The sequence below is a fragment of the Durio zibethinus genome, chromosome 4 (assembly GCF_047325235.1).
Source record: "Durio zibethinus cultivar Kanyao isolate XHJ-2024 chromosome 4, ASM4732523v1, whole genome shotgun sequence".
Taxonomy (NCBI): domain Eukaryota; kingdom Viridiplantae; phylum Streptophyta; class Magnoliopsida; order Malvales; family Malvaceae; genus Durio; species Durio zibethinus.
In genome coordinates this window covers 10,201,347-10,228,878 of record NC_143165.1, presented here as the reverse complement: position 1 = coordinate 10,228,878, position 27,532 = coordinate 10,201,347, and the positions used below count along the sequence as shown (strand labels likewise).

The window sequence follows — 27,532 nt, the reverse complement described above, 5'->3', positions numbered from 1 at the left end:
CATAGATTTAGAAAAAAAAGGGCAGAAAAAAAAGAAGAAAAAGTTAATGGGAGTTTTGTTGAATTCCCTAATCCAAAGCGGCAAACTAGCAATTATCCCAATAAATTTCCATGTAAATTTCAAAACATACAAAACGACTTCGTTTTCTTCACCTCTCCAATTTAAAGATCTCGCTCAACACGCATTCCCTTCTCTCTCCAAAAATGCCATGGCAGCCGAGAACGAGCCAGCGAAGCTACTCTTACCGTACCTTCAACGAGCCGACGAGCTTCAAAAACACGAGCCTCTCGTCGCATATTACTGTAAAAAACAAAAAAAAGTGAATCTTTTTCTTTTCTTTTTCTACTTTTGAGATCTAATTTGATTTTTTATGCTTTGTTTTTTTTTTTTTTTCTTAAAGGTCGGTTATATGCAATGGAAAAAGGATTGAGGATACCAAACAGCGAGAGAACCAAAACCACAAATGCTCTTCTTGTTTCTCTCATGAATCAGCTTGAAAAGGTCTATCACTGATTTTGAATTATGGGTATTGTTACATGATCTGTTTAATCAACTGGGTCAACTTTGCTTTCTCGGAAAACTTAATCGATAATGTTGAATTGGATATTGTTGATGATTGATTCATGTAATTTTACTTGAAAAGATTTAATTTTGAAGCATGGTTATTGCTCATAGAACTGTTTAATCAACTGGGACTACTTGGCTTTCTCGGAAAACTTAATGGATAATGTTGAATTAGATATTGATGATTATTGATTCATGTAATTTTACAATTTTACTTGAAAATATTTGATTTTGAAACAGGTGTATTGCTCATAGAATTGTTTAATCAACTGGGTCTGCTTGACTTTCTCGGAAAACTTAATGGATAATGTTGAATTAGATATTGATGATGATTGATTCGTGTAATTTTACAATTTTACTTGAAAAGATTTGATTTTGAAACATGTGTATTGCTTATAGAACTGTTTAATCAACTGGATCTACTTTACTTTCTCGGAAAACTTAATGGATAATGTTGAATTAGATATTTTTGATGATTGATTTATGTAATTTTAATCGAAAAGATTTAATTTTGAAACATGTGTATTGCTCATAGAACTGTTTAATCAGCCAAGTCTACTTGACTTTATTGGATGTTGAATTAGATATTGTTTATGATTGATTCATTTAATTTTACTTGAAAAGATTTAATTTTGAAACATGGGAATTGCTCATAGAACTGTTTAATCAATTGTGTGTAATTAGGTTTCTGAGAGTTGCTGTTATGTTATGTATTTGCACTAGTACTGAGGCTCCAGGTTACTGGTTAAATTTGCCTGGTTGCTTAATCTTAATGTGCCAAATCCATGTTTGGGATCCGCTTTGCAGCATGGACTATATGCCCTGTTTCTGCTGCCTGTAATGCCCATACATTTTGTTTAGATGTTTTTTCTTCATTTGTAATTAATGTTAACTTTCAGAAGAAGGAAAAAAAAAATATATATATATATATATATATATTGTGAACTGATCGTATTTTAACTAGAATCATACAGCTTTGTATTGATCATCACCATGGATTGTTTACTCTAGCATGTAGTTGTGGTATGATATATATGGAGTTTGTATGGAAACTTTAAGTCTCTCCACATTAAAGTCCAAGTATGTTGGTGCTTTGCAGGATAAGAAGTCATTGAAGTTGGGGCCTGAAGATAGTTTGCATCTAGAGGGATTTGCCTTGAATGTCTTTGCAAAGGCAGACAAACAAGATCGTGCTGGACGAGCGGACTTGTAAGTAAATCTTTTGTCTTATTAGATCGTATTTTATCTACGTGTTTGAGGCTTTCCGGTTTGGAGGTTTGAGGAACTTATGAAACTTGGCTCATTTAATGAGCCGATTGACGTATTTATAGTTTTGGTTTAACTGTATTTTGTGTTACCTTCTAAATTATGAAAAGTTTTGCCAATTGCAACATTAGACCCTTGTACTTTACTTTAGTAATGGAGCTTGGTACAGGAATACAGCAAAGACATTTTATGCTGCTAGCATTTTCTTCGAGATTATAAATCAGTTTGGTCCTCTTCAGCCTGATGTGAGTTCCTAGTTGTTATACTCACGTAAAAAGCTTGTGCTTCCAATGTTTATTTCTTCTTTTGTGCTGCTGATCCGATACTTGTACCGTATCATGTGAGTGGTGTTATTTTTAATTTGGTTGTCTACAGCTTGAGCAGAAACAGAAGTATGCAGTCTGGAAAGCTGCTGATATTAGGAAAGCTGTGAAAGAAGGAAGGAAGCCCAACCCTGGCCCTCCTAATGGCGATGAAGATTTGTCGATTCCATCAAGTACACCTAGTGCTGCATATGTATGTTTCTAAACAGAACAGTGCTTTAGTCTTTAGCAATATATGAACAATGGCAATACCTTGCCTTTCTCATCTCTATCAGTGGCAATACCTTGACTGTATAAACAGAATGTCACTGATGGATAACTAAGTCTTTCGGGATAATCATCATCTATGTTTATCTTTGTAGGATCTTGGACCAAGTGAACCTGCAGTTACCAGTCATAGACAAGATTCTGATCTATCACCTCAGCTCCATGATGAAGAAAATAACCAGCACTATAATAACATTCCACCACCCCCTCAGTTCCATGATAAGATTGACAGGCAGCATTCATCAAATGTTTCACCATCGCCTCCTTCATATCCTTCTGCCAGTTACCCTTCTCATGATCAATCCTATCCACAGGAACCCCAACAGCATTTTCATCCACCACCTCCCACAAGCAGATCAGAAAATCCTACATATCCTTATTCATACCACCATCAACCCTATCCACAAGAACCACAACAGCATTTGTCACATAGTTACCCATCCCATGAAGCTCCCTCTTATACATATCCTAATTTTCAGTCTTATCCAAGTTTCTCAGAGAGTAGTTTACCCTCTACCACATCACATTATCCTTCTTACTATCAAGGTTCCGAGACTCCTTACACTCCCCAGTCAGCTCCTCCAGCTACAAGCTATCCGTCAACGGCCCAATACTCTTCAAGTAGCAAAAACGGGACAGTCTCGGAACCTGCACCAACTGCTTCTCAAAAATACCAATATGACAGCAATTACCAGCCACCACCTGAGAAAATTGCTGAAGCACACAAGGCTGCAAGGTTTGCAGTTGGAGCATTAGCATTTGATGATGTATCAGTTGCAGTAGAGCACTTAAAAAAATCACTTGAATTGCTGACAAATCCATCGGCCAGTCAGTAAGTTTGTTTTCCCCGAGTAGACAGATTCACCTGGTTTTTCTTTGAACCATATGGTCTTGGTTTGTAAAGGTATTATTAGGAGTTCGGAGATTATGAACGTTGTTACTTGCCATGTAATTCTCAGCATCACCTTTCATTTTCATTTGAGAATAAGAAAAGAAAGGGTAAAAGGAGGATGGGAAGTCAATTCGCATAACTAAAATCAAATGCAAATCGAAATCATGCTGTCAGTTTTAAGAGGTGTTATTTAATTTAAAGTTTAAATTTATATTCAGCCATTTAAAATCTTTGCTCTGCTTCTTTTGATGCCAAGATTTACCATGTTCTTCTATCTTCCAGCTATTTATGTTCATTCTTTTCTTTGGGGACAACATATGGTACCAAGGCAATAGCTAGCAACGATCCTCCAATGTCCAAGCTGCAATGATTTTACCTGTTTTTACTTGTTTTAACATTAACAGTTATGCAAATATCTTGAAAAATACTCGCATAATAAATATCAAAAAAGTTTTTTAATAAATTATAATTTTACCTCCTTCTTTATCTTCCTCTTTTATCTTCCTTTCTTTCTTTTATGCCTAGTTGAATCTGTTTTTTATTTTTTATGCTTTTGGAAATTCATTTATGAGAATAAAGCATAATTTGTGAAAATTTATTTTAAAAAATTATGATATATTTTTGGAAATGAATTTTTAAAATTTATGTTATATTTTCGGAAGTAAAATTTTTCAAAAATAAACTTTTGAAAATCTTAAAAATTTTTTAAAAATTCATTTTCGCAAACCTTAAAAGATTTTTCGAAAACGAAAATAAATTTTTGAAAATCTTAAAAGCTTTTTGCAAATTGATTTCTGAAAGTATTTAAAGTTTTTCGAAAATGCATTTATGAGAGGTCTTTTTAAAAGTTTATTTTCAAGAAATTTGAATTATGCAAAATTTATTTTTTAAATTTTAACTTATTTTCGCATGTATTTAAATCAAATCAAACAAAATAAATCTTGAAATGAGTAATTGAATTGCAATATACGAAATGGATGTACATACTTGAACAAGAAAATTGCCCTTCATCCTTCATTTGCCTCAGTTCCTAACTGACTTCGCCTTTCAATTTCTTCCATAAATTTAGCTGCAGGAAGAACTTCACATGGGCCTTGAATCGAGCTTGCCATTACAGTGCTAAACTGATCGATAATCAAGTAGAGCAAAAATGACAACCGACTGTTCAATAAGTGAAACAAGATACAAAAATTAACCACGTCAGCAAAATTAAGTATAATAGAAAAAGAAATGTTCAAAAATAAATATAATAGATAAAGGATACGTAATACTTTATTTTTAATTGTGAAGTTTTATTAATAGTGTTTGAAATGATAAATATATAGATATAATCAAGTCGAATCGAGTTGATATAGTAAAAAACTTAAGCTTAACTCAAAATTTAACTCGTGCTCGATTGATTTTTAATTTTCAAGTTTGAATTCGACTTAAGATAAAAATTAAACTATTTGAACTGTTCGATTAAGCTCATTTAATTAAAATAAGCTCAATTATCATGCTTGATTTTAAGGTCTATTATGTGTTGGAATTTGAGTTAAAACTTGAATTGATATAAATAAGGATAAAATAATAATTTTTTAATTAAAATAATAAAAATATATTAAAATTTAAAAACTCAATTAAACTTACAAGTTATTTGAATAGAATATTAAGATGCTCAAATGTTGCTCACTCAATAAATTAAACTGTTCGAACTCAACTCAATAATAATTGAATTGAATTAAAGTTTTATCTTAACCGAGCTTAATAATTTACGAATATTAATATATTATTTACATATTAAATAGTCTTGTATATATTTTTATTTGACATTAGTATTTTGATTTTTGAAGTATAATTTAGTCGATAATTTCTATATTTTTATTGAAATTTTTAATTGAAATATTTTCTTATTGAAAAACAAAATTGATATTATATTTAATTGGAGGTAATTGTAAAACTCCACCCAACCATTACAATTTGACTGATGGCAAATAGGTTGGGCTCAGAGCCCTAGGTTCAGTGATGGGCTAGACAGACCAACGCATCAATCTTTTTCTTTTTTGGGCCTTTAACCAGCTCACTCTTATGAGTCCGATGATTTTAAATCTTATATGAAATTAATACAAATAAAAATATAAAAATGATATGAAAAAAAAAAAATATATATATATATATATAATTAGTAAAAATTAAAATGTATTCAGTATTTAATTAATATAAATTACAATACGATAATTTTTATATTTTACTCTCATTTGATACAAAAAAAAAATATAATACCTTAAAAGACACCATTTTAACAAGAATTAAACCACAAATACTTCTCCCAACTTTAATATCTTTTCAATTTGCACTAAAAATTATAAAAAAATATTTGACACAACCAAGAAAACTTAAAAAAATTAAACATAATAAAGGGATATACTATGAAAATTCTTTTTCAGCTTTCACTTGCAAATAATTTTTATGAACACAACACTTAACACAGGTGATTCTTGTATGCACATCAAGCTGTTACCAATAAATTGGTAGCTGGTTGAGATTGTATGATTCATATCTGTCTGTGAAGCTCAAATCGCTGAGAACTTTAACCTTTGAATCAAGGCGGACAATTTCAGCATTCTGAAGTGTAAAACCATGGGGCAGTGGCAAAGGAAACCCTGTGCTAAGATGTGAGTTCAGATATGGCATGAAGAAGGTCTCAAGGATTGTTGACATTGCAGCCTATACACAATATTCATCAGCCTTCAGAATAGATGGTTACAAATCAATAAAATAAATATGTTTTTAAAGTATTCAATGCACAATCTAGCAGTTATTTTGATGTTTTGGATTGATTACGGATCTGATAATTTTGACACTATATGAAAATGATAAAAAAAAATATAAAAGTTACACGATTTAAAATTTTGATAAAAACCGTACATGAGTTTGGCCAAAAAACAAAAAATATGTTTCACCTTTGTCATATCGAAGTTAATTATGAGACAATAATTTTCATATTTTACACGTATTAGATATGAAATAAATATGATCTAGATATACGAATTGTTAGGTCTACGGATTATACCTGAACAAGATGCATTTGAAGATTACCAATGTTACTCCACTTCAAATTTTCTGTAAAGTTGACCAGCCTAATGCTACCAGCAAGATTATTCCCATATATTTCTGCAGAACAAGATGCACTTATCACCTGCATCAACCAAATACATAATAGTAATTATTCATGACCAACTCAATCTCTGTACAATCACAATTGCCTGAAAGCTTGCTAAAAAAAATGAAACAAAAATTCGGTTTCCCAAGTTCTTAACAAACAGTTCATGAACATGTTCGGTTTCTGTTTGGTTTTTCTTCGATTCGTTTACATCTCTAATTAGAAGACGACAATCATATTAGTCAAGCATACCAATGAGATGCAGGTGACTGGCACAGTTTCACCAGAATTTAAGACCTCAATAACCAAATCTGCATAAATGGTGGTGCCAATATCATGATCTGAGACTCGTATGATCGGTGGAGAAGTTACTGCTATACTAAAATTAATATCATCATCCGGATATTGCTGATACAGTTCTGGTATTATATATCTCCATCCATCAGTGTTCATCAGTGACTGATCAGGTATTTTATCAACGGTCCAGAGCATATAATTTGCCTGATCAAAAAAAAAAAACATACATGCATTAGTTTAACAATCCCATTGCAATTAACTACACATTCTAGGTGTAATTTTCAGCAATGTCAGGATCAGCTTTCAGCTTAACAGCTTTTGGTTATGTTTAACTTGAATCAAGAGCAAAGTTAGCTCTCGGGATTTTGAAGATTATTGTGGTATCAAACTTTCCTAGCGGATCTTCAGAACCCAGGGCTTAACTCAGTGGTTCATACAACTATCTTTAAAAGGTGGTCCAGCAGGTTTGAGGTTTAAATCATAGTATCTGCAACTCCTTTCCCTATTGAACAGGTTTTGAATATGATTGCAGTATCAAACAGGTCTCTTGTTGAATCGCAAGAAAATTTAAGATTCAAACTTCACACCACAGAAACTTACATTGAAGTACACCAATGCAGCAGACTCGAAAACGTTTTGATGTAACGAAATCTCAACCATTTTTGCTGAATCCGTGCAGGAAAGGAAACTTTGTGATCCTTTAACGTAGTAGTTTGAAACTAAACTTCCATCTGCTCCATTGAATAAACCATTAACTTTAAGCTCCACGGAAGAATTACTCAACAAGGGGTCTTCCACAAAAGTAACATTTAATGCAACAACACCATTAACTTGCATTTGTTTTGGAAGTGATTGTAATTTTGAGTCAAGCTTTTTTATCCCTTCTTTGATATTCTTGGTAATAGCATCTTCAATTGCAGATACTATTTTCCCTTGGAAAGCATCAATGATCCTGGATAATGAGATGAATAAATGCAATAAGCATAAAATATCCAGAAGATCAAAATGGGAAATAATCAACCACAGAGGCGGATCCATTGGACACCCTTAAAGATTAGAAAACAAGAAAATTTGAAAGAAAATTTTCCCTGGACACTCAAAAATTTTCTCTAGACGCCCTTTTAGTAGACAGAAATGATAATTCCGTTGGCTGTTCTTCTTTGAACACTCCTGAAAAAAATCATGAATCTGCCACCAATCATCCAAGAATCAGATTACATACCCTTGATACAGCCAAGATGCGCCACCATTCACCTTTATGGAGATATCTTTCACATGACATCCACAGTCCAATAACAATAGCTTGAGAGTTCCTTCTTGGTTTATTATAGCTGCATTAAGCCAAATTACCATGCCTTGGACCTATGCAGAAGCAGCACACAATTCCTATGAACCAGCAAGCATAAAGAATAGGTTTACAAAGCATCTGAACAATCAAAGTTTTATCTGATTCTAGATGTCCATTAATTTGAAAAGCAAGAGTATTTTTTGAAAATAAATCAATATTATTAGAACCCGGAACTAGTTCAGTCATATAACCACCATAAAGAGATAGCATCCGACAAGTTTAGGGTTCGAATGCCAGACCTGCAATCCTTCCCTTATTCCCATGTTGCAGCCTCCTATGTGCCAAAAAAAAACCCATATTGTGCAAGCCACAGGTTCCTATGACACTTATTGCATTGTTTAAATTCATTAGGCAGATTTATGCCTATAACATAGATAAGAGATTGAAAGTGCCAAATCAACTATTTGCAGATTGCATCAATTACCTACATATTTCATCATTGATGCTATAGGCAATGTTTCTACAAATTTTAATTTCTGCTCTATCTCTTTACTTCAAAACCAAATCACATCAGTTTGAAGATGCTGAATTCTGTTGAAATCTAGACAAACTCCTATTAATGTGAAAAGTAGACCGGATTAGTCAATTTGACATGGAATTCATTGTCAAGTCATCCACAACGGTTTGTTTAGTCAAAACAACAATTCAGTTTGATCAAATTGTCTAGTTTGGGTTATTTGCTGTATTTACAGATTGGTCATCTGCCATCCAAGAGTTAGAATAAGAGTAGGTTCTTTGATACAAGAAGATATTAACCAAAACCAGACAACAGAATGAGGGGTTATCAAATGGCATATCACCAAAAACCAGAAAGAAACTGTGTAAATTCCCAATTATAGAGTATAAAACTATCATCAGTTTAGGATTACATAGACAGGTTAATCAAATTGAAACACGGATTCAAGCAGAACCTTCTTTCCAAGCTTAATTAAACTGAAAGATTCAGTTGGTTCATGCAGCGCTCGCATTCAACAGGTTTGAAGTTTAAATACCAACCTTTTTTTAATAAAGTGCAAAGGCAAAAAAAACTGTTATTCCATACCTGAACGGTAGCAGTTCCATGATCAGAAATAGCAATTGGGACAAGCCAAGTTTTGTAAGAATACCTCCAGTCCATATTCATATTAGCAGTAGCATCAGAAGCAACTAAACTAATACCAGAGTCTCCAGTTTCAACCAATGAAGAAGCAACATCGACACTATGAATTATGATATTAGATAGACCAAGAAGAACCTTGCCAATAACTGGGATTTTCACTGACTTTTCAATATCAGACAGCTGAAGTGGAACCATAGAAGAAATAGCTTTCTCAATCAGCAAATTCTTAGCAAAATCAAGACCCTTGTTGGATATAACACCAGATATGTATCCTTCTTGGTTGGATTCAACAAGGGTACTTGCAGGAATGAGTAGAAATGAAAAAACTACGATGAAGGATATAGCTTTAGCCATGGATTCAGAAGAGATTCAAGCATGAAAAAATCACAGCTTCTTCAATGAATTGGTAAAATTATGGTTGGTTTCTTGTAGTCAGAACCAAGGAGGATTGCTTCCAAGACAAAACCTTTTTGGGTGATGAAACTATGAAAGCAACTGGTAGAATGATGAGCATCGAAGCATAGAAGTTGGTTGGTGATATGGTTCAAGTACTCTGGAGTTATCTTCATTATTATTAAAAGTTTGATTTGGTAGTTGGGAAACTTGTGAGAAGATTTGACCAAAAAGCAGGACCCACGTCCTACTGACTTTTACTTTTTCTTGTTAAGACAATCATAGAGGCATCCACGCACAAGATTCGCATAAACTAGAGAAAAGGAAGTAGAATATTTTAGAGCTAGTTTGGATGCAAACGTACATTGGGAGGGCACAATTACCCGAATCCGTCGGGTTTCGATTCGATCCGACCTCTTAGGGTCAATTTTTTTTTTTGAAATCGGGTATCGAATAGGGTAAGATCGGGTAGAGAAAAAATTTTGGGTTCGGATCGGGTTCGGGTTTTAAGCAAACCCGACCCTACCCAACCCCATATATATAAAAAAATTATTTTTTAAATTATTTTTAAAATTTTATATTTAATTATATATATTTTTATATATATTTAATTTTATATTTATATTTAAAATAATATTTTATTAATTTCGAATCGGATCGGGTCGAATTTGATTTTATACAAATGTCGGGTCGGATCGGATTCAGATATTAAAAATAAAAAAATTATCGGATCGGGTACGGATTCAAGTATTGTATATTTAAAATCGGGTCGGGTTCGAGGCGAGCAGAAACCCTCATCACCCCGACCCGTTGTCATCCCTAAACGTACCTCTATACTATATAAAATATTAAAATTTATATATTTATATTATATTTTATATAAAAATTATGTATATTGATTAGTGTCCATATAAAAAACTAAATACATTTTTTTATTTTATTAAATACATATATAATTATTATTAAAGTTTTAAATTATTATTTTTATATTTTTTATCATATTTATATTATATCAATGTATTATATTTTATATTATCAAATCTAACTTCTATGAGATCACTTTTTGCATAAAAAAGATGTAAATAGTCCAAAAATGCTATTTGGCTTTCCATGTAGAAAGTATAATGTGTATATATATATATATATATATATATATATAGATTCTTTTTTGTCAATGATCATGTGTTTATTGGTAAAATACCGCCTTTAAGCGATTAAAACTCAAATTTTGACAACTTCAAATACTAAAATAAAATTGTATAGCTTTCTTAATATTTATTGCTATGATAAAAAATAGCTTCCCTTCTCATTAAAAGATGATGATGACTTGCTACTTATTGTTACCCTCTTTTTCCCTTTCATATGGTCCTTTGATATTAACCATGAATGATATTCTTCATTTACCCTAGCAGACATGAATAGTTAGGTGTTAAGGCAAGTAAAAATCATTTAATAATCTGAAAAATGGACATCATGAAGTTTAAAAGATGATCATAACCAACTGAAGTTGAAAAAGGAAGAAAAAAAAAAAAAAGGTGCTTCAATCTGCTCAGCTCAGCCAGTTCTGTAGATGACAATGCTGATCACTGGCATATTGTGACGAAGAAAAATGGAAATAAAACCAAGAAAGACAATAAAACTCTGCCAACAGACCATCACCGTATGTTGGTAAAATATTGTACTCTTAATTTTAATGATCAAGTTCAAGTTCAGACAACTTCAACTACCAAAAATGGACAATAAAACTCCAAACAAGAAGATGCAGATTCATCCAGGGTCCTGTTCAGATGAAACAAGGAAACATGGTGGTATTTGACAAATAAACTTCTATGGCACAAGAGTGGTGTACAAAACCAATTTGAGAAATTCTCATATAAGAATCATAGTTGCAACAGCTCACTCTCCGCTGTTCCTATTCGAATTCTTGTTAAGAATCATTGTCTCTACTCTCTCTTCACCTCTGCCGTAAAATTACAAGGAAATATACCAAGGATTCACTCGTGCGTAACATGCTGCTTAACACACACTACTATGGCAAGCACACATTGATCAAAATAGGAGCAGACAGACAACAAAGGCAAGTCTAACAATGCAATCTCATCACAAACCGAAAGTACAATCTTGCTAATCATCAAGCAGCCTACCATTGATTTTTCTGCTATCACAGGAGAACATGTGTGCCAAGTGACTGTAAATCTTCTCATTGATCAATTTAAGTGTAATGTACTAGAAAAGGTCAAACTTTGTATCCACTTTATAGAAAGTAATCTGGTGCAGGCTTTTTGGCAGGAGTACCTCTTGATTCCTGCATTTTATAATAAACCTCCAATAAGCCATACAATGTAATCTACTATATTGAAAGTGCATGCCTAGGGAGAAGAAAAACTTTGAAGAGTCACCACTTGATAAGACAGCAATCTTTTCCCTTGCAAAAAAATCGAATTCCCAATAGTTTCATGCAATTTTTTAACTTAAATTATTCATAGGCTTTTAGAATTTTGCGGTCAATTGCACATAAATTATATACAAACCTGAGGTGCTGCATCAAACACACGAAATTGCTTGTTAAGATTCTCATCCAGGTCAAGAATTGCAGCAACATTACCACATCTGCAACACATGCAAGAACAAAACCATTAAGCTATGGCATAATCAAAGAGGAAAGCTCAAATTAATAATTTACCTGTAACAGTAATTGGGAGCTGACCAGACTGTAACTATCTGGTCATTAAACATCCATTTGTATCCTTCCATAACCAACTGATGTGCACGGCATATATAATCAATGTTGTTTGTGTGGTTGAACGAAGTGACAACACTGCCACCAAACAGGAAACCAGCACCACGAGGACTCAAACCCCAACCATCAACAATATCCTCAGGGTCTGACCACAAAAGGTCACACATGGCACCGTCATGAGGTACTTCTTGCTTTCGATCAATTGTTCGAATCTGGAAGAAGCATCATGTTAGTACCGCCCATATAAACCTCCACAATAATTACCAAATAATTTAAGATAGCTTCTTTGACCTGATCCAAATTTGATATTGCAGGAGAGAGACCACCATGGACGCTAAAAATTTTGTTCTCAACAAGGGCTGAAAGACTAGCATACAGTAATTGACAAAATAAAAGATAATCAGAAAAGACCTTGTATATAGCACTTGAATATAGGTTGTGCTGCAAGTAACTTAATGCGACTGGAAGAAAAGGCATTGGGGGGAGCTGGAACTGCCAGTGGAGTATCAACTCACAGACATGACATCACAGGTTTGATACTGAGAAGTATTAAAAACCATCTAAATGGTAGAATTTTTAGGTTTTGTCATAATGCAAGACAGTACAAAAAAAATACCGAGAAGACAATAGAGTAGCCACTGTCAAAGCCCGCAATGCTTATCAAATAAAAAGAATAAAACAGGGCACTTGTTTGGGAGGCTAACATGATGAAGTACAAAACATCTGGTGGTTATACGAGGAAAGGAACTTAATCCAGACAACAAATATGAGACAGCTATACTTGTCAACTTCAGTTTAATTGTGAATAATATATTAGAAACTCGACTGCTCCCTTCACAATTCTTTACTGGCACAAAATCAAAACTTTCATTTTATGATCAAAACATCAAGATACTCTACTAAACCATCCCTATAAAAACGACTCAATGGCCACTCCACAATCTGACACATCACTGCCCCTCCAACCTGCAGGTGCCCTTGATAATTCATACTTTCTAATAATGGAAACTGGCAAACCTTAAGTAATCAAATATTTCAGTGCAATATCTCCAAACATTCACAGAACCATATTTACACAGGCACTCATCATAGAATCCATATACCTGTTAAAATTGACAGTAATTGAATATTCCGGAAACACAAGAATCTAATAGAATAGCCAAATAAAATTGTTTAACCTGTGTAATCTGACGACTTTCATGGTTCCCTCTAATGAGTGTTATGCGATCTGGATATCTCACCTGATGATGCTCAAATTAGCAGAAGAAGAAAAAAGTTCCAGTACACCTTTCAAAAAGAAAATTATAAAGGATAGTTTACCTTCAAGGCCAATAGAAGTAGAAAGGTCTCCACAGAGTTAAACCCTCTGTCAACAAAATCTCCAAGAAACAAATAATTTGTCTTAGGGCAATCACCTCCTACTTTAAAAAGCTCTTTCATATCATAAAACTGGCCATGAATATCACCACATATCTATGCAAAAGCATCAAAGAAATATAAGTATTCTAAATTGCATAAGGTTAGTATCCAAATTAAAAACAGCATCAAAGTTTCTATAAACTATTTCCAGGAAGCTTTATCCCCAGCCCAAGTTTTCCAGGAAGTAACAATGACCGAACCCTGCATGGCACAGATGTACCAACATCTTATGTTGAAGACTTACACCCATCTATCATGACATCCTGCACGCTTTAAGTTCATAACAAAGGAAAGGATAGTATCAAGTTTAAGAGGGTTATAGACTTTAGAACATGAAAAGCGACCTAAATTCCCTTGGCAGTACTGTTCCATTGACATAAAATCTCATTACCCTTACAAATATTTTCCTAACTTGGCCAAACTTCAAAGACCCTAAATCCTACTTCCATCATTTCCATCATTGACTTCCACCATTGTTAAATTCTCCAATACATAAGTTTTTTGTTTCTTTTAACCAAATTCAATCATTCTAACAAAATCCCAGCTTCTAATCCTTCAAAACAAAGACACATTTTCTTCAATCAATTCTCCTTCAAAACCTAAGCGATTCCATCTCATTTCTTGCCCCCAATACAAATGTACACAACATATCCATAAGCACCAAGCTTTAAAATGTTAATAAATTCAAAAAGCCAAAAAACCCATTAACCAAAACAATTCAATAAATTGCTATAACCCATTAACACAAAGCTAAAACCTTTACTTTCACTAAATCAAACCACCAAAGAAAACCAACCCAATAGACCAAAAAGAAACATCAGCTTAAAAAACAACAAAAACCCATATATGAGAACATGTAAATACTTACAGTAACAGGGGCATCAACCCTTTGAACATTACTTTCTTCAACAAGGATTTCCATGGCTTTAAGACAAAGGGCTTTCACTTCAGATTCTTTCAAGGGTTCACACTTCTTTAGTTGCTCTATTTGCCTGTCTAGGTCTGACATGTTTCTATATTGAGACCCAGAAAAAGTAGTTACGCCGAGATTCTAAGGCCAAAGCCTCCCAAATCTATGAATCTCGGAAGCTTTTCGTAAACTGGGGATTCAGTGAAATACTTTTGTTCGATTCCTTTTTGGGCTTTGTTTTCCGGAGGTTTGTAGTATGCTTAACTAGACCTTATTATATTGCCACGTAAAGACGGCGACTGGTGGTTTTGTGTAACGTAAAATATTAAATTTTATTTTTTTATATTATATTTTATATTAAAATTATATATAATAATTCATTTTTATAAAAAAAAAATATGAAATATATTTTTATTTTATTAAATTTATATATAATAATTATTAAAATATTAAATAGTGTATTTTTATATTTTTTTATTATTTTATATCGTATTATGTATCAAATTTTAGATTATTAAATTTAATATCCCTGATTTTTTTATTTTTTGCATAAAATACATTATAATTGATCTTTAAAATAGTCAAATTATTAAAATTTTAAGTTTTATTATTAAAATTTAAATAAATATTTTTTTCACTCCATCCTTCTTCTCTAACATACTCACATTATTTAATATGTTGTGATATTATTGATAATATTATAAATTTTGAGGGAATAAAATTTTATTGATATGAAAAAGTCACGTGATATTTTATAATTGATGTCGATTGAATAATTAAAAGACATTTAATTTTAATAATTAAATTAAAAAATTTAATAACTTAAGATCATTTTAATATATGATGATAATTGAGTGGATAATAATTTAGTCTATCCTCTATTTTTTTTTTTTACTAGTTTATGTCTATTTTAAGTAAATTGGGCCAATTCGAATCACAAGGCTATAAATTTCTCTATAAAGTCCGAATTTGGGCCGTAAGCATGTAAAGGCCTAATAATTTAGCCCATTTACTAAAAATTGGGCTATGTTAGCCCAATATTGGCCTGATGTTAGTCAAATTTGGGCCTCAAGAGACGGGTCGAAGATCCGAAACTAAGAAACTAAAACCTCAACAAAATGAAGCTTCCAATTTTCCAAATCCAAACTCAAGGTCCCCCAATTCCTGTTATTTTCTTGCAGTTTCTCAGAAACCAAACAGAAAGTAAGTGGAATTATATCTGATCTCGAGAAATTTTTTTTTTTTTGGTTTTGTTGATCCCAAATTTGAAGTTAAAAAAAAATCTTTATTTATTTATTTTTTTGCAGGAAATTTTGTGTTAAGTCGAGATCTGGAATATGGGTTTCTTGTTAACAACCCTAATTTTTGCTGTGATGGGGATAATTGCATCGCTTTGTACTAGAATTTGCTGTAACAGAGGTCCCTCTGCTAATCTGTAAGTGCCCTTTTGACAATTTCTCTTCTTTTTTTTTTTTTTTTTAAGAATTAAATTTCCTCTTTTTGTTTGGATTTTTTTGGATTTAAAATTCGTATGCTGAAAGTTATAGGTTGTTCACAATCTGGTTTTGATGTTACTTTAATTAAGTTCAAATGGTTTCTTTTGATTGGTATTAATTAGTGAAATAAGCTTAAATTTGGTATTGTAAGTAGGGCTGTTAGATTGAAGAGCAAGTTAGCACTGTGAACCAGTTATTGAATTCTTTGTGCTGTGGTTGTTTACTCTAAACTGGAACGAATCTTATTGCCTCTCATTGCGTTGGATAGCAACAGATTGGTGATTTACCAAACTGATCTGCCAGGATTTCGTTATGTTTTGATATACTATAGCCTAGGCAAGTAAACAAGTCAAGCTACTTGTAAGTTATTCAAACTTGACTTGTTCATTGTCGAGCTGAGCTTGAGCTGTTCAATTAAATTATGAGCCGAGATCAAGCATGAAAAATGAAGCCGGATCGAGCTTGGTTGAGCTTTGAGCCTCGAGTTTTCAAGTAGAGCCGAACTAGAGCTTGACAGTGTATAGACTCTATTCAGCTCAATTAAGCATCTACTATAGCCTTGTTTGTCATCTAGAGTCTAGGAAGCTTTCTTCTGTTTGATTTTTGTATCCTGCCAATAAGAGTAATACCTTATTAGATTTTCCTTGTACTCATTGAAAACCATTTTCCTTGTTTTTGCATGCAGGTTCCACCTAACATTGGTCATTACAGCAACAGTTTGTTGTTGGATGATGTAAGTTTATATTTTTGTTACATTTTGTTTTTCTCAGGTAATATCTTGATTTTTAATATAGATTCTGTTTTTAAAGTAATAGAAATCTGAAATCTTAAATGCATGATGATTATTACCATTGGATTCATTTAGCTTTGTTTCCATTTCAAAATTTTCGCAAGTGCCTTTTCTTCTTCCCAGTTATGCAATGGGAAATAGCTTTTATTCATTGTATATATTTTCATTCTAATTTTTAATGGCATTAAAAGACCTAATTCTAAGTTTTTTATAAAGAACTTGTCATAAAACCGAGAATCATATGTTGTCTACCTTTTCCATTAGGTTCTTGAGCTATAAATTCACTTAATATCCATTGCTTAACCATACACTCGTCTCCATCTTGAATGCTTGTATGCTATTCATACAAATGACTTATGTCCTAAACTTGAAGCTTAGTTCGGTTGATTCATGCCACCACTCTTAATAGGTGGCATTCAACAGGTCTAGGTTCAAATCCTAGCACCTGCAATCCCTTCTATTCTCAAGTTATGGCTTTTTTGTATCAAAAATTTTTTCCCTATCCTCAAACTACAGCTTCCTTTATACCAAAGAAAGAAAAAGACTTATGTCCTGCATTCACCTCCTAGGTATGCATCTTTATCAAGTGATTCTAAGGAAATTAATCTTTGGAGCCCCCTTTTATGTAGAGCTTTAACTTAATAAGTGAACATGTCTTATTTCATTCCCTTTCTAGTTTGTAATGTTAATTATTCTTCTTTGACAGGTGGGCGATTGTATATCTTGCACAAATGAAACCACTCATTGTCCCCATTTTGAGTGAAGGAGAGTGAAGTTCTTTTACACAAAATATTCTTGAAGATTTATCAGTAAACCGGCAACATGGATTGTGAATTGGCCACCGAGGAACATCTGAATTTTAGTTGCCATGGATGATTCAGTGTCTTCTCATGTTAATTCTGTATGTAATCCTTATTCAACCATGGACTTTGAATTGGTTTTGTGTTGGCACTTGATGTTATGAGTTTCTTATTTGTTATGTTATCTTTTATTCAATTTTCATAAAAATTAGTGTTGTTCTATCAGACATTATGTAATTTTGATAAAATAATTATGAAAACTGCCATAGATTGTCCTGTATTTTCCCCAAAACCATTCAAGTTTACCTCTCTGATTCTGGATCGCAGCTTCAAAGAAAAAAAAAAAAAAAAACAGCAATGTCCTTCATGAGTTCATTGTATCCAACATTACACTGCGAAGGCTTATTTTGTAGAGAATGTTTATTTTGTTTATAATTACATTTAACAATTTAAAATAGGTGACATGATATGAACATTACATGAAAATAAAATACAAATGTGATATAATTTAAAATTTTAATAATAATTATATATAAATTTAATAAAATAAAAAAAATACATTTCATGTTTTCGTGTCAATATAAATTATGATATGTAATTTTTATGTAAAATATAAAATAAATATATAAATTTTAATATTTTTCATAATATAAAAATTCAAATCATCTAGTCTATTTCTAATTGGTACTTGGAATTTCTTTCCTATGATTTATATTTGGTTGATTAAAGTAGATATAATAAGTCAAGCTACTAGTTAGTTTTTTGAATTTAATTAAATACTTGAAATTACTTAAACTTAACTCGTTATGAGTGATTTAGATTCAACCCGATGAATATTTGAGTTATTCAAACTCAAATCAATGAGAATCTAAAATATTTTCATTAATTTCAATTTGTATAATCATTATTTTTTAAAATTAATTTCAATTTTAAAGTAATTTACTCGCATAAATTCTTGAATGTTGCTCATATCATATATTAAGAATAAAATAAAAATTAAAAAATTAAAAAGATAAAAAAGGTGAAATATTAAAAAAAAAAAAAAAAAAAAACAAACAAACGACATTATTTGAACGTTTCCTGCTAAAACCTGAGACAGTTAGAAAAATTCTCACCTACTTTTAAAGTAAAAAAGATTTTTTTTTCGTTAATTTAAAATATAATATAATAATATGATATGATTATAAATAAAAAAAATAAAAATTATATAATTTAAAATTTTTATAATAATAATTGTTACATAAATATAATATAAATATATAAAATTTAATATTTTACATAATTTTCATCTAATTTTAAAGTAAAAAAAATAAATTTTTTCTCATTAATTTAAAATATAATATAATAATATGATATGATTATAAATAAAAAATATAAAAATTATACAATTTAAAATTTTAATAATAATAATTTTTATATAAATATAATATAAATATATAAATTTTAATATTTTACATAATTCATTAACAAAAATAATCATATCTACTCAAGGAATGAAATGTTACTTAAATCCCTCTAAAGCCCTACATCTCTCTCTCTTTCTCTCTTTCTCTCTTTCTCCTTTCGAAACTTTCTTTTTTTCCAAAAATGGCAACAATTCAAGTGACAAACCTTAAGGATTTAATATCATCAACTTCTTGTTCTTCATTGTTATCTTCAAACCGATGTTTTTCTTCAAAAAACCACTTGAAACGAAGCTTTTTGAGGACGCGTCACCGTTTTGGAGGGATAAGTTGTTCCTTTGCTCCAATGGAGACTGCCAAGATAAAGGTGGTTGGTGTTGGTGGAGGTGGTAACAATGCTGTTAATCGAATGATTGGCAGCGGTTTACAGGTTGGTTTTCATCTTTTCTCACTTGGATTTTGCTTAAAGTTTGAAAATTTTAGATTTTTTGTGGGTTTTTTTTTTTAACTCTCAATCTTAAAAAATGTCATTTTTAAAATTTTTTTTAACTAAAAGCTCGAAAATTTGAAGAATTGTTGTATTTTCCCCCCTTTTTTTGACTCTGAAACTTGAAAGTGAGGTTTTTGAAGTGGTTTTGCTAGTGGGTTTTAGCCTACATTTTCATTTGATGTGCTTTGATTGTTGCTCTGAGAAGTTGGGAAATATTTGATCCTTTCCTTTCAATTATTTTGTTTTCTGAAACAAATTTCAAGTTTTTCTTTATATAAACTCAGTGCCATTTTGGCAAATAGTGTTTCTGATTAGTACATAGAGCATTTAGTCAAGTCTGTAGTTTTTGTGTGAATTTTCCTTTGTGCTTATATGAGCTAAAACTTGGCTCTCTTTGGCTCCTTTGCCTTGCATTTTGGTTGGTAATGTAGATGATAATGTAAGGTGACTTGGTGGTGAACGTATCAATGTAGCCAAAATGTTTTACTTTCATGGAGGCAATTACTGATGTTATTGCTGCTTTGTGTTGGAATTAGGGTGTTGATTTCTATGCCATAAACACAGATTCTCAAGCACTGCTACAGTCTGCTGCAGAGAACCCACTTCAGATTGGAGAGCTTTTGACTCGTGGACTAGGTCAGGCAATCTTGTTTGATCAAGAAAAAGTACTGTGAATTTATATATGGCTATGTTCTTGGCTTTGTATTTGTTGATGATGTGAACCAATTGAATAAAATGCAGGCACTGGTGGAAATCCACTTTTGGGGGAACAAGCTGCTGAGGAGTCCAGAGATGCCATTGCGAATGCTCTTAAGGGCTCAGATCTTGTCTTTATAACCGCTGGTATGGGTGGAGGCACTGGGTCAGGTGCTGCTCCAGTTGTTGCCCAGATAGCAAAAGAGGCTGGTTATTTGACTGTTGGTGTGGTAACCTATCCCTTCAGCTTTGAAGGACGTAAACGAACCATGCAGGCATGTGCATTTAACTCCTTCATATGAACTCTAAATAATGGGAGATATTATAATGTAGAATCCTAGTTTGTATAGAAGCAATTTGGTTGCACACTAAAACCATGACAATAACTAGATATTCGAAATTTCTATCGTTAATTGACAAAATAATTTTGTCATATCTGTTTATTTGCAGGCTCTGGACGCTATTGAAAAGCTGCAGAAGAATGTGGATACGCTCATAGTGATTCCCAATGACCGTCTGCTTGATATTGCTGATGAGCAGACACCTCTGCAAGATGCTTTTCTTCTTGCTGATGATGTTCTACGCCAAGGGGTACAAGGAATTTCAGATATAATCACGGTCAGTGATTGTCATATTCCAAGCTATATATTAGAATGGACTGCAAGAAGATTTAGATTCTATATAACCATTCCAGTTGACCATGCATGACCTTGGTTATGTAATGACTGTTGAATAATATGTAATGATGCATGGATTATGTCATCTAGGCCCGAAATGCTGAAACCATTTGTACTTAGTTTAATGATTGTTTCTCCCATAAAGTATTTTCTGGTTTTCAGCTTAGTCTCTTGTTAAATTTCTTCCTTTCTTTTTGCAGATACCTGGACTGGTGAATGTAGATTTTGCAGATGTTAAAGCAGTGATGAAAGATTCTGGAACTGCAATGCTTGGAGTAGGAGTTTCCTCTAGCAAAAACCGTGCAGAAGAAGCAGCAGAACAAGCAATTTTGGCTCCCCTAATTGGATCATCAATTCAGTCGGCTACAGGTGTGGTATATAATATTACTGGAGGAAAGGATATAACCTTGCAGGAAGTCAACAGAGTTTCACAGGTACTTTAGTGTTAGGAGCCATTGATTTCTTGTTTTCTGATTTAACAGAAACTAACATATTGTCTTTAAGGAAAATGAAATACATTCCAAATTACATTCTTCTAATTCTTGGGCTTTCTTGTGGCCTGTAGATATCATCCAGAAATTTCAGTGTTGTAATCTATACGAGTTTTTGTTCATTTGCAGGTTGTGACAAGTTTGGCAGATCCTTCTGCTAACATCATATTCGGTGCTGTGGTGGATGACCGCTACAATGGGGAGATCCATGTGACCATTATTGCTACAGGCTTCTCACAGTCATTTCAGAAGACATTAACAGACCCCAAGGCTGCAAAGCAGATTGAGAAAGTTGCAGGGGGACAAGAAAGCAAGGGTATACCACTATCCCTCAAATCATCGTCTTCTTCAACTGTCCCCTCCAGGTCATCTCCAAGAAGGCTATTTTTCTAATTTTGATCTCTTGTTTCTTCCTGCTTTTTTTTATTAGCTATGTAAAGATCTTGAAGCTTATGAGTATTAGATGCCATTCGTTTCTATGATTGTGTGCACTGCAATATTTAATGGGTTTTCAGTAGTCCAAAATAGATTTGTCCATGATTAAATAGCAAGAAGACTATGATAAACTATAAAAATGCTTTACACAAATTCCTGTAAACAACAAATGCCTTGGGAGGTATAATTAAATCAAAGGAAGATGGAAAGGTCAGGTTTGGGGGTAAATGACAACAAACTTTCATAAAAAAAAAGTTCAAATGCTAGCAAGTTCTGTGCACTAGTGTCCTAAGCCTAAGCTACAACAGTTGAAGTCTTTAAAACTTGACCACCAACCTTCCTTCTTGATAGATTTGGGGATTTATATATTTATCTCATGTAAAATACTAAAATTTGTGTATTGGTATTATATTTTACATGAAAATTATGTGTTATAATTTATGTTAATAAAAAAATATAAAATATTTTTTTTTATTTTGTTAAATCTATTTATAGTTATTGTTAAAATTTTAAATAATATCATTTTTATATTTTTATTTATATTGTGTCTATATCATGTTATCGAGTTATATTTTAAATTATCAAATTTACTTTTTGATACGTGATCGTTTCATAAGTGCCGTGATATCTGATGATACACCAATATTGGAACCTACCATAGCTGTGAAAACGCAACCAACTACAGGCGTCCAAAAATAGTATGAAAAAATGTATTCAGCGAAACGGAATGAGCCCAAGTCCCCCGGAAAAGGGCGCTGCTTGCAGACAGTGGATCAGGTCCAAATCTCCTGGAAAGGGGGCAGCCGGGCCCAAGTCTCCTGGATAGGGGCATCGGACCAGGCACAAGTCCCCCTGAAAAGAAGGGCTGTTTGCATAACCATGGATCACAGGGGATCAAGCCCTTGTCCCCTGGGAAGGGGCGTCGCTTGCATGTCAACTTGCATGGAATTTATTGGCATTACACCAATTGCACTATCAGTAGCCATTTTCTTGGTAGGTGGTTTCTGCATCAAGTTGTTTGTGCTTGCTTTGCGTTTATCTTTGATTAATCAGCAAAACGAAGAGGGTAAATGAGACTTGTGGATCAAGTATAGACTAATTTCTGCATCTCAATTTAGACATACACAAGCTAATGGATTCTTGATGGTTGAAATGCATTAGGATCAACAGCATAAAGAGAAGATGTGTAATCTTTGTTGCTCCGACACATATCCAATGGACATGGATATAAAGTTCCAACCAACCAGAAAAACTTGGAAAAAATTGCGCGTACCCGTTTCGGAATCCATACCCATGTCAGATACGGGAACATATCTATATAAATAGTTAAAATACACGGATAAGCCTTAAATTACTTGTAAATTTACTAACGTTATGTTTAGATAAATATTAATAAAAAAATAAAAAAAAAATTTTTAAAGGAAAAATAGATATATATATATTTCTTGTTTGGATAATTAAAATTAATATAAAAAAATTTTAACAACCATTGTTTAAATAGAGTGAAAAAGAAAGGAAATGATTCATTATAATAATTTTTTTCAATTATAACATTTTATTGCTTATGAGCTTAGAGCATTTCTAGACCATAATATGTTTATTATCTTATCTAGCTTCACAATTACTATTAGATCAGTTATTTTTAATCAAGTGAAATAAAAAAAAGTTTTATCAATATGCATTGATAGATTTGTTAACCATTATCAAAATTTTAGTACATTATCACTTTGACTATATATTCATATAAAAATTATTAAAAATAAAAAATACAATCACATAAAAATATTACATATGTGTAAATTATGTCCTTTTTGCACCAAACAAAAAATATTAACATATCACTGTATAGTTGTCCAACATAAATTTATTTTTCTAAAATAAAAAATAAATATTTCCATCATAAGAAAAATAAACTTATTTCAACAATTAAAAACTTATGTAGCAAAAAAAATTTTGACATCTTTAATGACTAAATAAATCAAACACCAACCTTTCAACAACCTCCTTTCTTTTACCCAATGAGCATTCAAGTATTGCTTGTACTTTCTCGATATTATCAATAAAATATAAATAAACAGTAGTGATTCGTTGTGAGTCAATTCTTTATCTCCTCCAATAATCATAGCCAAGTTAATTGTATTTCAATTAAACATCTTCTTTTCCCCATTCTTCTTTCTATAATGTTTTGAAATTGCCGATATCTCAAACTATAATATATTACATATAAAAATAAAAAATTTTAAGTTAATTTAATATCTCATAAACCTAAAAAATATATCTATTCATATTCAATTATTCATTAAGATCAAATCATCAATAAATTATAAAAAAAATTTATATTAGAAAAGACATATGAAACTTACTTGAAAAAAAAGTAACTTTGAAAAAATTACAAAAAGATTATGATGTGATTAAGTTTTTTTTACTAAGCTTTTGGTATTAATAAAAAGTTGAATATAATAATCTTTTTACAAAAATAAAATTTTTTTAACTTTTCTTTCCTTAGCTTTTCCCCCGGGTATTAAAAAAATGAAAGCTATAGAGGAAACCAAGGGTTATTGAGTTTCCCCATCTTTCATTTCCTTTAAATTGAAAACTTATCCAAACAAAGGAAAGGTTTTTATGTTTCCATTGCTTTCCTTTATTTTTCTTTCCTTTCCTTCCTTTCCCCTCAATCCAAACATACTGTAAGTTGTTCAAACAGCTCAGCATTCTCAACCAAAAGCCAAATAAGAAGTTTCCAACATGGAAATAAAAGTTGAAAACCAATTCCACACACAACACAGAAAAACAAGAAGGGCAAGCTTGTTGTGTTTGCTGTTGTTGGTATTACAAGTATTTGATCAGTAGGTATATGGCGACAACCAGAATCACGATTCCGATAACAGCTAAAAGCATACACATACAGGAACAACCGCCTTTGGTACGCTTGTTCAAAATTGCCAGGTTTTTCTGCACTCTCTGTTACATAAAAACGTGAACAAAGGAAACATAACTCTTAGAATCCACCATGATAGTAAATAGTTCTAAATTTTAACTATTCTGGACTATATGCTAAAGAAAACACTTGCATCCCTTTGAACATGTACTATTTCAAGTAATCAATGGGTGACAAACAATATGAAAGTAAAAGAAAACGCAATATTATCAACCATTACCATATTGCTTTATTTTGCTTCATTTCATAGCAACCAAAGAATACTCGTTACCATATCGGTTCCAACATAATTCGGTAAGCAAAGTCTATAATTTCTAGTTTATGTGAGGAGATCTTTATCTATTCTAAATAGTGTTTGAATGTCCATGAATTCTTTCATTCATCTCCAAAGAATGCCACCATATGACATTATCTATTGATTCTGAGGCTGAAATTCAAGACCATGATACAGGAATCCTATGTGCTAGTAGTAGGGAGGACTGAATAACTATATTAAACAGCAGTTATTGGATTTTGTTTGATTCAAAAATATAAGGAGGATATTCTGCTGTGCATATAAAATGCAAATTAATAGTAAGCGCTTTACCCGTAGGCGAGAATCAGTAACATCCACATGTTGATCCAGGTCATCCTGCACAGCGGGAGCACAACATAATGTAAAGTTCACAGAGGATGAATCAAACCTCACTAAGCATTTATTTTAATGAAATAAGAGGCAAAAGACAACAGAAGAAATAAGTAGAAAACATACAATGAGTCTGGTATGCAGATCAAGTTCTTCATTGACCGCCAATGCAATATGCTTTGTACTTACTACAGTCTCCTCCAACTTCTCAAGACCCTCATCTTGCTCTGCTTGTAAAACAGACTCTCATAAGTTGGGGAAACTCAAGCCATTTTACAAGCTAGCAGGATGCCATTTGAAACTAAATAACTTGCCTTTCATTATTTGTCGTTGAAGACCAACAAGACCAGAGTTATCCAAACCAACTGTTCTACTCATGGCATCTGGCTTAATTTCTGGCCCCAGCAAGCTATCTCTGTTAGCAAAGTTTGACATGTTGAATGCAGAAGCCATCTGATTAGCTTTTGATCTCAAATTCGTAACCATGTCCTTGCGACGATTCATCTCCTTCTCTGTTCTGTAACCAGAATACAAAGCATCAACAAATACTCAAAGTCAGCTTACCGTTCCTGATAAAACATATTCCAATATGAAAGCGAACATCAAAGTACCATAACTTACAAATATCCCAGAGGACATGATAAAAACTATTAATCCAACCTCAATTCACACGTATATGCACCTCAATTAAGATGACTTACAAGGGCTTCCCAGTAGGTCTAGACAATGTGGCCTGCAATCCATCTAGTCTAGTTCCTAAAATCGTAATCTTCCTTCTTATAGCTGATGTATGACGCTGAGTTTCCGGTCCTGATGCAGGCAAGGAAATCCTTTCAGATATCATGCCATTGATATCATCTGCAATTTTTACTGCTTCATTGTATTCTTTTACCCATGGGTCTGAAGAAGATGCCATTGACCTTAAACAAATAATAATCAAGTCAAAAGCCTTAACATCTAACCCAGAGGCATAAAACTTAGACACTTGAACATCATTCCGACAATGACACAAGAACAGATAAGAGCTAATTGAAACTACATTGTGCTTGCAAAATTAACCAAGATTAATTCTGAGAAAACCCTTTCCTTTTATCTTCACCTTTTGATGGCTTCTTCTGAAGAATCAGAAAAACAGCTTATATTGAAAACATGGTAAATATCAAGAAAATCCTCAAAAATTAAGCAATCAAATTACACCCAATTGAACGTTAAAAAAACCCAAAATTTAGCAATAAAATTAACCCAATTCGTATAAATAAAAAGGAAAAAAGAAGCTTAATTGAAAACCCTTCAATCAATTCCCAACTTTTCCAAATTTTGATGAAATCAAACAAATACCCATATCAAAAAATGCAAAATTTAATAGCAACTTACAATGTGGAAAAGTAAAAATTGGATGAGTTGTTGATCAAACCTCCAAAGAAAATGAAAACCCAGAAAGGGGAAGCTTTAGAGATCCGTGAAGAGAGAGATCGGATTTGATTAAAAGTATAAAAAACAAAAATTGAAATTACCTGAATTTGATCGAAATTTGGATTGTTGAATTGTGGAATTGGGGATGGAACGACGGCGTAGAAGCTAAACGACAAGAGCCGATAGCACATGGACAAGCTGGCATTTGAATCCACGTGTCAAACAGTGATGAAAGGAATAGTGATGCAAAATTTTGGTTTCAAGTCGAACTCCGTTAACAAGGTCTTATTAATTTTAAATACATTAGAGAGTAATCGATTGTGTTAAAGATAATATAATTTAAATTTTGAATTTTAGTTTAACTTAAAATTTAATGTTTAAAATTTGATAAAATTTTAATTAAATTAAATTTTTTAATTTAAATTTGATTAGAAATAAATTTTGAATTATTTAACTTTATTTTGTTAATATATAAAAATAAATTTAATTTTTATATTAAACAAAAATTTGATTAAGTTCGTGAGTTACTCGAATTAAATATAAAATATTTTAACTCTAACTTAATTAATAAATCAAATTATTCGAGTTTGAACTTAACTCAATAATAATTAAGTTAAA

General features: G+C 32.1%; 5 protein-coding genes and 1 pseudogene across 7 annotated transcripts; 3 read left to right on the top strand and 3 right to left on the bottom strand.

Annotated features, from left to right (window-relative positions):
• The first annotated feature begins 193 nt into the window (after positions 1-193).
• On the top strand, positions 194-3,492 carry LOC111288130 (protein HOMOLOG OF MAMMALIAN LYST-INTERACTING PROTEIN 5-like). Its single transcript, XM_022878896.2, has 6 exons — positions 194-302; positions 401-501; positions 1,664-1,773; positions 2,000-2,075; positions 2,206-2,346; positions 2,516-3,492. The coding sequence occupies exons 1-6, from the start codon at positions 209-211 to the stop codon at positions 3,254-3,256; spliced, it is 1,263 nt and encodes a 420-aa protein (XP_022734631.1). The 5' UTR covers positions 194-208; the 3' UTR covers positions 3,257-3,492.
• Positions 3,493-5,600: 2,108 nt separating this feature from the next.
• Positions 5,601-9,898, bottom strand: LOC111287126 (putative BPI/LBP family protein At1g04970; annotated as a pseudogene). Its single transcript, XR_016341529.1, has 6 exons — positions 9,142-9,898; positions 7,974-8,113; positions 7,352-7,703; positions 6,707-6,955; positions 6,365-6,490; positions 5,601-6,018 (listed from the first exon to the last, which is right to left on the bottom strand). The product of XR_016341529.1 is annotated as a putative BPI/LBP family protein At1g04970 (transcript).
• Positions 9,899-11,252: 1,354 nt separating this feature from the next.
• LOC111287127 (serine/threonine-protein phosphatase PP-X isozyme 2-like) lies at positions 11,253-14,914 on the bottom strand. Its single transcript, XM_022877379.2, has 8 exons — positions 14,619-14,914; positions 13,652-13,804; positions 13,510-13,572; positions 13,349-13,434; positions 12,623-12,698; positions 12,275-12,543; positions 12,123-12,201; positions 11,253-11,896 (listed from the first exon to the last, which is right to left on the bottom strand). The coding sequence occupies exons 1-8, from the start codon at positions 14,757-14,759 to the stop codon at positions 11,846-11,848; spliced, it is 918 nt and encodes a 305-aa protein (XP_022733114.2). The 5' UTR covers positions 14,760-14,914; the 3' UTR covers positions 11,253-11,845.
• An 830-nt stretch (positions 14,915-15,744) lies between these two features.
• LOC111287578 (V-type proton ATPase subunit e1-like) lies at positions 15,745-18,026 on the top strand. The gene is made up of 4 exons (XM_022878207.2): positions 15,745-15,863; positions 15,968-16,095; positions 16,842-16,889; positions 17,653-18,026. The coding sequence occupies exons 2-4, from the start codon at positions 15,998-16,000 to the stop codon at positions 17,717-17,719; spliced, it is 213 nt and encodes a 70-aa protein (XP_022733942.1). The 5' UTR covers positions 15,745-15,863; positions 15,968-15,997; the 3' UTR covers positions 17,720-18,026.
• A 1,096-nt stretch (positions 18,027-19,122) lies between these two features.
• Positions 19,123-21,982, top strand: LOC111287481 (cell division protein FtsZ homolog 1, chloroplastic-like). The gene is made up of 6 exons (XM_022878075.2): positions 19,123-19,579; positions 20,176-20,275; positions 20,381-20,610; positions 20,786-20,953; positions 21,213-21,446; positions 21,633-21,982. The coding sequence occupies exons 1-6, from the start codon at positions 19,334-19,336 to the stop codon at positions 21,894-21,896; spliced, it is 1,242 nt and encodes a 413-aa protein (XP_022733810.1). The 5' UTR covers positions 19,123-19,333; the 3' UTR covers positions 21,897-21,982.
• Positions 21,983-24,630: 2,648 nt separating this feature from the next.
• On the bottom strand, positions 24,631-27,013 carry LOC111288457 (syntaxin-51-like). 2 transcript variants are annotated; one of them, XM_022879358.2, is made up of 6 exons: positions 26,916-27,013; positions 26,203-26,421; positions 25,816-26,018; positions 25,628-25,728; positions 25,463-25,507; positions 24,631-24,899 (listed from the first exon to the last, which is right to left on the bottom strand). In XM_022879358.2, the coding sequence occupies exons 2-6, from the start codon at positions 26,415-26,417 to the stop codon at positions 24,768-24,770; spliced, it is 696 nt and encodes a 231-aa protein (XP_022735093.1). In that variant the 5' UTR covers positions 26,418-26,421; positions 26,916-27,013; the 3' UTR covers positions 24,631-24,767. The 2 variants fall into 2 exon arrangements, with proteins under 2 accessions (XP_022735093.1, XP_022735092.1); XM_022879357.2 differs by having other exon boundaries at positions 26,876-26,967.
• Between the last annotated feature and the right edge of the window lie 519 nt (positions 27,014-27,532).

Bases quoted from the DNA above. Each gene is read 5' to 3' on its own strand.
- LOC111288130 (XM_022878896.2), top strand. From the start codon at position 209: ATGGCAGCCGAGAACGAGCCAGCGAAGCTACTCTTACCGTACCTTCAA. The intron at 1,774-1,999 runs GTAAGTAAATCT...AGCTTGGTACAG, and splicing joins CGTGCTGGACGAGCGGACTT to GAATACAGCAAAGACATTTT. The intron at 2,347-2,515 runs GTATGTTTCTAA...TTATCTTTGTAG, and splicing joins GTACACCTAGTGCTGCATAT to GATCTTGGACCAAGTGAACC.
- LOC111287127 (XM_022877379.2), bottom strand. From the start codon at position 14,759: ATGTCAGACCTAGACAGGCAAATAGAGCAACTAAAGAAGTGTGAACCC. The intron at 13,435-13,509 runs GTTAAACAATTT...CAATTTTAACAG, and splicing joins AAAGTCGTCAGATTACACAG to GTATATGGATTCTATGATGA. The intron at 12,202-12,274 runs GTAAATTATTAA...CATGTGTTGCAG, and splicing joins GCTCCCAATTACTGTTACAG to ATGTGGTAATGTTGCTGCAA.
- LOC111287578 (XM_022878207.2), top strand. From the start codon at position 15,998: ATGGGTTTCTTGTTAACAACCCTAATTTTTGCTGTGATGGGGATAATT. The intron at 16,096-16,841 runs GTAAGTGCCCTT...TTTTGCATGCAG, and splicing joins AGAGGTCCCTCTGCTAATCT to GTTCCACCTAACATTGGTCA. The intron at 16,890-17,652 runs GTAAGTTTATAT...CTTCTTTGACAG, and splicing joins ACAGTTTGTTGTTGGATGAT to GTGGGCGATTGTATATCTTG.
- LOC111287481 (XM_022878075.2), top strand. From the start codon at position 19,334: ATGGCAACAATTCAAGTGACAAACCTTAAGGATTTAATATCATCAACT. The intron at 20,954-21,212 runs GTCAGTGATTGT...TTCTTTTTGCAG, and splicing joins GAATTTCAGATATAATCACG to ATACCTGGACTGGTGAATGT. The intron at 21,447-21,632 runs GTACTTTAGTGT...GTTCATTTGCAG, and splicing joins AAGTCAACAGAGTTTCACAG to GTTGTGACAAGTTTGGCAGA.
- LOC111288457 (XM_022879358.2), bottom strand. From the start codon at position 26,417: ATGGCATCTTCTTCAGACCCATGGGTAAAAGAATACAATGAAGCAGTA. The intron at 26,019-26,202 runs GTAAGTCATCTT...TTCTGGTTACAG, and splicing joins AGACCTACTGGGAAGCCCTT to AACAGAGAAGGAGATGAATC. The intron at 25,729-25,815 runs GCAAGTTATTTA...TTTTACAAGCAG, and splicing joins TCAACGACAAATAATGAAAG to AGCAAGATGAGGGTCTTGAG.